At 31.6% G+C, this 10,737-nt stretch overlaps 1 protein-coding gene across 1 annotated transcript; it reads right to left on the bottom strand.

Annotated features, from left to right (window-relative positions):
• Nucleotides 1-3,016: 3,016 nt before the first annotated feature.
• On the bottom strand, nucleotides 3,017-10,125 carry LOC147067272 (uncharacterized). The gene is made up of 6 exons (XM_085954985.1): nucleotides 9,682-10,125; nucleotides 9,316-9,495; nucleotides 7,378-7,482; nucleotides 6,247-6,402; nucleotides 3,104-3,143; nucleotides 3,017-3,060 (listed from the first exon to the last, which is right to left on the bottom strand). The coding sequence occupies exons 1-6, from the start codon at nucleotides 10,123-10,125 to the stop codon at nucleotides 3,017-3,019; spliced, it is 969 nt and encodes a 322-aa protein (XP_085811111.1).
• Between the last annotated feature and the right edge of the window lie 612 nt (nucleotides 10,126-10,737).

Below are 10,737 nucleotides of genomic sequence, written 5' to 3'. Positions count from 1 at the left end.
GATCAAAGAAGAGATGGACTAACTGCGTAGAAAGGTAATTCACAACCAGGTTTTCGCGAGAATTTCCACAATGCGGAAAAGGCACAACTCTCCTCCCCCCCCTTTTTTACCCCCCCCCCCCCCCCCCCCCCCACCCCAAACATTTAAATTTATTAATGTGACTGTCACATTACGTTTTTACCAATTAAAGTACTAGGTATACAAATATCAAAAACAATTGAGTATAAGGATATATCTACAAAAATCTAGCCTTAATCAAACATGACGAGAGAAAAAGACATCTCATAAAATCATCGGAAATCTCTTTCACGAGAAAAGCTTAAGTTGTGATTATATTATGCTGCACGTCGCGTACCATCACGTGACGTCACAGTAAGCTACCGATATGGGAAAAAAATGTGTAATGTCGTTTTTCTTCGCGTTTAAAATGTTATCAGACTGATGCTCCCATCCCGTAGCACCAGCGCATGGAAAATTTTACTAACCAGAGCGCTTGATAATTTTACGAAAATATTAGTACTGTTACTTATCTAATTCTATACATATATGTATTTAAAAAAACGATTGTGTTAGATTTTTTTATAATATTACATATCTCGCTCAAACGGTCAAATTAATATTTACACGAGACGGAGCGATAATTTTGGGGATTGTATGAACCGGAACGGCGCTCCGGTGCGTTCCGGTCCATTTCGAGCCGTGCGTAGCACATTTTAAAACTTTAAACGAACATTGTCATTTTGATGAAGAGTGCCAACTACAATGTATTAATAATTTCAATTAGTATTAATTATTCATGCTAATTTCAATTAATTTTAACAGTTTCTACGTGTGCGTACGTAAAAATTACTTGCCACATGACATCCATAGATAACATTTTGAATAGAACCCAACCTGCATATTATCATAGATAGACAACATTCTTATAGAAAATACATCCTAGTGCCAACCACTAAAAACAAAAAAAACGTGATTTTGACATGACAGTCGAAAAGTGTAGGCATGTAGAAGATAATAAAAAAGGTTCATTGAGTCATGCAGGTGTCGATGCAGTGCAGTTCAACGTTAGGTGACCTCATTGTTGTTCTGGTGATTTCGGAAGATTTTGCTAACTTACTGACAATGTTCGTTTAAAGGCTCAAAATGTGCTACGGGATTGGAGCACCAGTCTGATGACATTTTAAAGTCCAAGAAAAACGACATTACACACTTTTTCCCGTAGCGGTAACTTACTGTCACGTCACGTGGTAGTAGGCGACATGCACTTCAATTTGATCAGAACTTTAGCGACGTGCATCTCAATATAATTACAACTTTACGATCACATCCATCGATTCACACGAAATATGACCTCTTGGATCTTCACCAACGTCTCGCTGAACATTTTGTTTTCAAAGAATGCCTTCGGACGGCATCCATACAATACAGGTTAGTATATAATTTCTCTTGATAACCTTAATAGAGTCAGTTTTATATTGAATGACGATGGAGACCCAGAGTGCATGTGTATCTTATTTAAAGGTATTTATATAAATTAATGTACTATATCTGCGAACCAAAGACCGCGATCTAGTCGCTTTCGTAATGGTGTCACTCCATCTGGAAGGCGCACGCCTTCGCAATCTTCTTCCTTCGGCGACACGAGAGATTACTCTTCTCTCCAACCTGCTTGGATCTTTTATTACCACGTGGCCGAATAAATCGAAAACTTGTCACTTATATTTGTCCGAGAGATGTTTTTTGATGTAAGTGATAATTTATTTGTATTTAACAATTTAAAAAATATATAAAATCATTACAAAAATACACAGAACGATTGTTTGGAATAAATAAATCCAACAAAAAGTAAACGTATTAACGCCTGCAGAGCTTATCACGGTAATTTGGTAAGTAAAGTAAAATAAGATGATTATCCATCGCTTGACTATAAAATAAATTTTTAAACCAATATTTATTTCAATCAAACAACAATCCAACTATCCATTTACTGTTCTGGATATTGTTTAGTTTGAATCGTTTACTAAAGAAGACGATCATGTCATTAAATCTTTTTTTTAATAATAAAACCGGCGATTATGATCACAAACATATTGTTATATGCAGTTATATATTAGTTTGAAAATACACCCCTCAATTATAATCAAAGGTTAAAAACATACTTTAATAAAAATGATATTGACTGAAATGAAATGAAATGAAACAATATGGTATTGAATGAAATGTATTTTTTTCGTTTACCATACTTACCAAACCGCCCTCATAATGTATGCGACAACCAGGTTGCGGTTCACCGAGACTTATGAGAAAATATGTACGTCCAATCCAAAAAGGTTGATAATCACTGCCGTATAGGTAGATTGGAGGAGTGTAGGAGACCTTGAGAACTTTAAAAGCGTGACGAGGGACAGTGGAAAGGTGGCAAATTTTCGCTCCGATGTTTAGCCATTGTATGAAATAAATGATGCCTAAAATATTAGTATCATACTAATTTAAACACAATCAAATACTTAATTAATAAAGTATATTTAATAACAATGTATTTAATAAATTACAATGTTTTATAATACTACTTACCATATTGTTTTATGGTACTTCTTACTTCATATTATCAGAAAACGTCTTATAATCTTATACGTAATTAACAAAAAAATGTTTGAAAGTGGTAAATTCTTCATACTTCTGTACATATTCTTCTCATAGTCATGTGCGTAAGGCGCTGGTCTTTCATCTGAGTGCTCCGAGTTTGATCTTCGTGAAGTGATATAATATATTTATGTGATTTTCTCAAAGTCTGGGTGTTTTGATTATTTCTGTTATATTACTAAATACACTACTATTTCACTACGCTACTGTCATTGGGGCTCGTGGCTTGTTGTAGTATTTAAAAAAAAGGAATACAGAATATTATTAAGGCTTTAAAGTGCATACATAATTTAACACACAATCATATAAGCTAAAATAGAACGTTAAATGTACTTCAAGGTCTACGTTATTTATTAATAATATTGATCATTTTTCACAAAATTATAACTATTAAAATAAGGTTGTTTTCCTCTTTTTCTGTAGGTTTTGTAGATATGTTCATAGTATTATTCCTTCATACTTTGAATGACTGCAAAATATGAATATGCAGTTTTGATAATCTGAAAAGGATAATAAATATCATCTATAGTAGTGTTTAAAGTAGCTGAGTTAATATGGCCCCCTTGGATGCACAAATATGCCTTAATAGTAATTTAAAAAATATTAAATAAAATTGCTTAGTAAATTTTAAAGGCAATGTTGTCAAGAAAATTCAAATCTACTACAATGCAGGTTTTTTCTGTCAACTCTCTGAGGAAAACAAGAAATATTTTGAGCGCCAACTATGTATTACACATATAAACTCATTGGTAATGAAAGAGTAATATAGTCTTCGTTGTGTAGTTGTTTTTTAAGAATGATATCCTTTATCTGCCAGATATATTCAAACATCTTAAGTTGTCAACCAAAAAGCTAATTGGAAAAAATACAATTCCACAACATATAATCATTGTAAATAATCCATTATAGCTTTTTTCTAAAAGCTCAATCTTTGCAAAATAATATTGGACATCGTGAGTTAACGCCATTCCATTTTTATCATTGGTAATTATTAGCTTGAACTACAAGATAATGGTATGTTTGAGTATATTGAGCATTTAAAAAAGCTTCATCGGGATATGCAAGATGTTTATATTTTCAGATTGCATAATATACCTACCCATTTGGTGTGGATGCGATAAATTGATACAGAAATTAAATTACGAGAAAGTATCATAAAGCTTTAAATTGAAATGAGAGCTCAAGTTATATATAAACAGAACAAATATAATTTGTGAACAATAACATGGGGAGTACATTTCCATAGCTTTTGAAAAGAAAAAATGGTACTGTTCGGTTATGAGGAATACAGCGGAAAACACATTTTGAAAATACCCGATATACTGGATTATTTGTTAGTTTGGGTTAGTTTAGGTTAGGTTAGGTTTGGTTAGGTTAACCTAATAAATATTCCAGTTTATCGGCTATTTTTAAAATGTGTTTTCCGCTGTATTCCTGATAACCGAACAGTACCGAAAAAATATATATTTATTGCATTTTCCACATCTTGTCTCGTTGAATTTGTATTTAGTCGCATTTTATTTACTCTTAAAAACGATAACCGTATCAATGTCGCTAATAGTGGCGGTGTTTATTTGACGTTGACAACATTAATTAGACATTAAAAAAGGATTTAACGTCAGTCACAATGATCACATTAAATAAAGAAAACTACATTTATTATATTTAAGGGAAAGGACTAGAAGAATATATTTTTCTTTTATATTATATCGTCAAAAAATATATTTTAACGGCCCACGTGCTCGTCGTAGGTCAAAATTGAGTTTTTATTGTATTTTCAAACCATGATCCTGGACACTCCTTAAACGTTGTAGATAATCTATTTATATAATTTTAAAGCCTTATTATCCTTTATAGTAATTTTAAACATTTGATTACTGCATAAAGTATTTTTGTTACATAAAATAGCATTCTCTTAAACCTCTCGCTCTAATGTTTTAGAATATAGTCATATTTCGGTACATAACTGTGCAGTGGTGTTAAGATTTTTTACATTTATTAATTTTTAAACGCATTTATGAAACTATTAGTATAATTTATTACCAGATAATTTTTGTAAAATATTCACGATAAAAAATTATATTGATAATCTCTGTGATCCCAAATTTGACAAGAATTAAGCATTTTATTATTCAAAAAATCGGCAAGATTTACACATTTGAAGATGATTCTAAAGATTTTTATTATAAGCTATGTTTTTTTACCATTCAAGTGTGATAAACATCTTATGAATAATGATTGCTTTATAATAATTATTGACCTAAGAATAAGGTAGTGTTTTTTTTAAATACGCCATTTCTTTTGTCATTCCCCAGTGGTTAAGCTACAACATACGGCTGTAGCCATAAATTGACAAACTATAATTGAAGTAGGGAGTAAAATGATATTGACGCGCGTGTTTGAACATGTACCTTTTAAAAAAAATAAAAAAAAATTCAGTTAGATACATGTTCAAACACGCGCGTTAACATAATTTTACTCCTTACTTTAATTATAGTTAGTCAATTTATGGCTACGGCCGTATTTTGTAGCTTAACTACTAGGGAATGACAAAAGAAATGGCGTATTTCAAAAAAACACTACCTTATTCTTAGGTCAATAATTATTATAAAGCAATCATTATTCATAAGATGTTTATCACACTTGAATGGTCAAAAACATAGCTTATAATAAGTATCTTAAGAATTATCTTCAAATGTGTTAATCTTGCCGATTTTTTTAATAATAAAATGCCTAATTCTTGTCAAATTTGGAATCACAGAGATTATCAATATATTATTTTATCGTGAATATTTTACAAAAATTATCTCGTAATAAATTATACTAATGGTTTTATAAATGCGTTTAAAAATTAATAAATGTAAAAAATCTTAACACCACTGCACAGTTCTGTACCGAAATATGACTATATTCTAAAACATTAGAGCGAGAGGTTTAAAAGAATACTATTTTATGTAACAAAAATACTTCATGCAGTCATCAAATGTGTAAAATAACTATAAAGGATAATAAGGCTTCAAAATTATATAAATAGATTATCTACAACGTTTAAGGAGTGTCCAAGATCATGGTTTGAAAATACAATAAAAACTCAATTTTGACCTTCGACAAGCATGTCCCCCCTTAATCCCGAGCAACTATTCGATTGAAAAGGGGGCCACAACTTAAAAGAGGTTGAAAAATACTAATTATAATGTGTACAGTTTATACCAGCAAAACTATAGTAATAGTAGTAACCAGTGACGGTTTTCCAAAAAAAACATGAGGCGTTTAATAGTGTTAGTAAGAAATAATTCTCTTATACATAAAATAAAACTATCCGAAAAAATTGGTTTAGTTTTTCTACGATATAATAGCCCGTTGAATGAATGTATAGCTTTGATAATTTGTTTCTTTGGGAGGTCATAATATTATGTTGCGCCACTGTTTGCCATAACATTATGTGTAAAAAAGAAATATATGGGATACAGCTTATTTATTGACGTTCAGTCGCTTGGTGTTACGAAAAATTGGCTGATACCTACTACTAAAGATGCAAATTTAATGTTTGGTAAGAGACACGACAAGATATTTCGATCAAGTATTATTTTAAAATATCCTTACCTGGAAAAAAGTCCTATTCGACAAGGTTACCATTCCAAAGGCGGTTATGTATAGGGGCTTGTTCGCGCGAACCATGACCACTATTAGATTTTTTCTATATTCACGATCGGCAGTTTGCCACTGGCTATCGTATGCACTGTCAACAATTATCAATCCCTAAAATAAATCAAGCAAATAACTATAATCACAATAATCAATACAAACCTCCACTCTGTGGAGTCCCATATGATCTTATTGGGATCGTACATGGTATAAAAAAAAATTCTACCACTAATGCATACACAACTCTACAAAAATATCCTTAATAACATATACAGTGATACAATTGATGCTTATCGTAAAACTTCATAAGCCGTCTTTCAGGTTTTCTGTAAGTAAAGGTGTCCGGCAAGGCGATACAATCTCACGCAAATTATTCACCGCTGCTCTGAAAGATTTATTCCAGTGATTTTACTAGGAGAACTGTGGAATCATTATAAACAGAAAATACCTCGATTATTAGCTGATTTTTGCAGATGATATTATTGTCCGTGTGAAGGACTCAGAAAATTTTCAGAAAAGGGCACAAGTAGGTTGGAAATGAAAGCCGCAAAGTAAGTTTAAACATAAATGAAACGAAGATATACGTAATGATAAACTGATTTGCTGAACCTTAATCGATCGTCATCAATAGTGTTCAAATTGTGTGTCCGGTTAATTGTATGTAAACTTTTGTACGTATTCATGATGGCCGTGAACATTTATTCAAGTAACATATGGCAGAATATCATTGAGATCGGATGACACGTTCTTCGTCAAGCATTTTACCAAACGGGAGTTTGTACGCATTTAAAAAACATCTTTATCTGGGTAGAATACAATAGTGTCATAGGTATATATTTTTATAGTAGGTATATTTTAGCTGTTTTATCAGCAAATTTTATATTTTTTTAGCTTTTTCCTGATATATTTTAAGCTGTATATCGTCTCAAAAGTGGCAGATACCTACATATTTTACGAGCTAGGTGTATACTCATAAAAGTTGGTAAATCTGTCTTAGACCCCTGAATTACCAACGTCAATTAGTACATTAGTGCTAAAATAGAAAAATGGAAAATTGTTAAGTATATGGGTACTTTTATTTTTACTTACCTGGCGTGTAATTTCATCTGATGGGTAACATTGGGCAGCGAGCTGGATCATAAACGCAACGAAGAGGAAGAGCATTGTCAGGGACATTCCTTCATTTAAATCTTTCTATGAAAATTAACAGTTGTATTGAATTATAATTAGTATAATATTTTATACGTTCTAGTACATATGTAAACACGCTAGTCTATGGTGAAGGTTGTAATCAAGAAGAGACATCATTACATGGTTGGCACTTGTACTCCGGAGAACGCCCGAGGATGCGAAACTGTATGCGCTTGTGGCAATGCTTAATAGACTCTATCGTCGTAACCGATTAAATCCCCTTTGGCCTTTGGAGATGCTACAAGAGTGATCCGATGCAAGAATGCTTTAAATCATCATTTAATGAAAGTACCTACATATTATAATACTTTACCATTCTTTTTCTACTCGATTATTATAAAATAATATATTACAACGTTTTTATTATTACAACGTTTTTTTTATTTTATTTTAAAACGTTTTTATTAGGTCGTATTCTTATTTGTCCGGTGGTTGTTTGTCCGGTACAAATCTTGCAATCGATTTTTAACTAACTTCCCGACTAGCTAGATATTTGAAACTTTTAGAATATATCAGAATACGATGCCAATTCATTTTTTTAATACTTTTAGCCATCTTTAAGTAGAGTTAAATTCATTTTTACTTAATTCTGTTTTGTATGAAAAGTTATTTCGGAAGAAATCCGTAATCCAATCCACTATTATTGGTTGCTAGGGGTCCGGGGTCCTAGCAACTAAATTATTAATATATACTTGCGTTACTATGTAAATCAATATGAGTGTCAAAATGACATTTCAGTATTATTTCTATCAAATACCAAATTTTTAATCGTTTAAGCTAGTCAAGTCAAGTTTATATGATTTGACAGTAAATTTAAAAACGTTATATATAAAAAAAACTATCTTGTAATTATTTAAGTATATTTTATTTATATTAATACATACTATTGAGCTGAGACAGAGAGATAAGCAAAGAGAATGTAGACTTCCTATCGTGTGAAATAAAAATCCAATTCCGTAAGCCTTTTTCAGATTCTCCGCGCACCTGTAAAAATGTGAATGTTATCTTTAATTTCAAAAGTTTTATAAATGCATATTTCAAACGATCTTTTAATTCACGTGTTTCTTCAATATGTTCGACGAAAAAATATGCCCAACTACAGAAGAGTCTACCTTCTAATAGACCGGAAGCGAAAATAAACACAGCATGCATGCGAGTAAGGCAATCGAAGGACTTTACGGCAAAGGAGAGTAGAGATGATAATATTTTTACATTATAGGTTATAATACATTTAATTCAAAATTATTTGAATAAGCCAAAGTGATTAAATGAGAAAAATGATAAGTCGAATCCACCTATCTATGAATTATTACTAAATTCCCCACATAAACACTGTACCTTAGAACTGAAAGTCTGGAAGTATTCAATATTTTCCAGGAGAGCAATTATAACATAGTTAATCTAATCTAGTTAAAATACTCACTCGCGTTCGGATTAAAATTCCGTATGTTGAACTTCTGCATTTTTTCAATTAATCTTTTTGCTTTCGCACTTTCAGCTTTCTATAACACCTTGTTTTTAATAACCAGAAAAGTAGTGATTTTAGATATTATCTCCCTTTTCCTTTCACACGCGAATATTTATTATTATTATATAACTAAATACTCACCAGATTATCAAATTGTGATGCCGGATCAACTCCTTCAACAAGACATTCATATAAAAATTTACTTTACTTGTCAGAACGCAATCTTTATTTCTATCAGCGCGAAAGCTTTCGTACTGTGATTTATACATCACCAATAAGTCATCTATATCTCTAGTGGTCATTTCATAGATATTATTGCGTTCATCCTCGAATCGAGCTAGCGCCAACAATTCAATATTGCGTAGAACTTTCCGTAATACAAGTAACCGAGCCCGTATTTCAATCATCACGGAAGCAATAGTCATATCTACAAACAATACTGTATAACCACTCCATAAAAAAGCTATTGTTACGTAAATAAACACAACTGAGTGCAATAAGTTTGAACTAATGTCAAACGGTACGTATATCGCTAAAGGTAACACTCTCTTGATTTGTGTTTTTTGTTTATCTTCCGAAATATTTGACGTTTTCCATATAGTTATACCACTAGTAATGACATATACTATTACAATACATGTTGCACATGTCATGAAACTAATTGTAACGTATTTAGATTGTTTTTCGCATGTCTTCATAGTTTTGCTGCTAGTATAAAAACGCAGTGTTTTAACCTCAAGCGTGTGTATTATGTCTTGTATTCCTTTGTTATTCCACATGAATATAACTATTTTTGGTATGGATATAGTGAGTGTTGTAACGATGTTCATGTTAGTAAGAAGATACTCCAAATCGTGTATATGATTCACGATGTCGAACCAGCCGCATACTAACAACGTGGCGGTCCAAAATCCCAGCACAAAACAAGAGTAAATCATGTAACGCCAAGGATAACATAGGAAATTTTCTTTTTGCGGCATACGGAAGTAACCCACGCCGAGTATTCTCAAAAACGTAAAATGAAGTTTTTGTATGCTGTGGTTTTTGTCGAATAAAGGCTCGAAAAATATGTCACGTATCTTTTCGTATCGTGACTTTACGTGTCCATTGTTAGCCTCACTTGAAATAAAGTTGGTCTTTTGTGTATTAGGAACACCGATCGCTGGTAAACCTGCCATCATAAAAAACTATACCGAGCAATTTATTTTCCTCTCCTATAACGTTGTACTCAGACAAATTCGATTGAGTTTCTGACTGTAATACTACGACTTCGATCGTTATATTATTGCATTGTATAATATATTTATAAAGTATGTCCATAGTCGAACTCAAACTACACGTATGCAACAAAAACCCATACGTAATGTAGGGTTACCAACTATTTTTGGATAAATAAATAAACTAAATATAATATTTTTATCATCAAACTAATGGCTTGTTTACGATCAGCAATAAATAATGCACATTAAACTTTGTTAGTCATACGTATTTGTTTTTATTGAACTAAGACTGCAATTTATAGATGGTATTAGTTAGTTTTTAAAAATCAATTAAACCCTGCCTAAACCAAACCATAATACTTTTGGTATATGTTGGATGATACGGCAAAATTCTCCACACTTTTTCAATCATAGTTATTTGTTTTCGTTGAATTTCGAATATATATTACCTACACATCGTGTTAGTTATTTTTTTTTTAATTCATTAAGCCCTACTTAAACCAAAATATAATGGATATAAAATATTATTCTATCTATAAAATATCCAAAGTTATGTATGATTTAATTGCA

The sequence above is a fragment of the Rhyacophila brunnea genome, unplaced genomic scaffold (assembly GCF_057557595.1).
Source record: "Rhyacophila brunnea isolate RB1 unplaced genomic scaffold, BYU_Rbru_1.0 scaffold_4, whole genome shotgun sequence".
In the NCBI taxonomy this organism is placed as follows: Eukaryota; Metazoa; Arthropoda; class Insecta; order Trichoptera; family Rhyacophilidae; genus Rhyacophila; species Rhyacophila brunnea.
The sequence above is the reverse complement of the archived record's forward strand: the minus strand, read 5'-3'. Positions and strand labels throughout refer to the sequence as shown.

Excerpts from the sequence above, each read along its gene's own strand:
- LOC147067272 (XM_085954985.1), bottom strand. The coding sequence starts at position 10,125 with ATGGCAGGTTTACCAGCGATCGGTGTTCCTAATACACAAAAGACCAAC. Across the intron at positions 9,496-9,681 it reads ACATAATACACACGCTTGAG|AGAGTGTTACCTTTAGCGAT; the intron begins GTTAAAACACTG and ends ACACAAATCAAG. Across the intron at positions 6,403-7,377 it reads CAGATGAAATTACACGCCAG|GGATTGATAATTGTTGACAG; the intron begins GTAAGTAAAAAT and ends GATTTATTTTAG.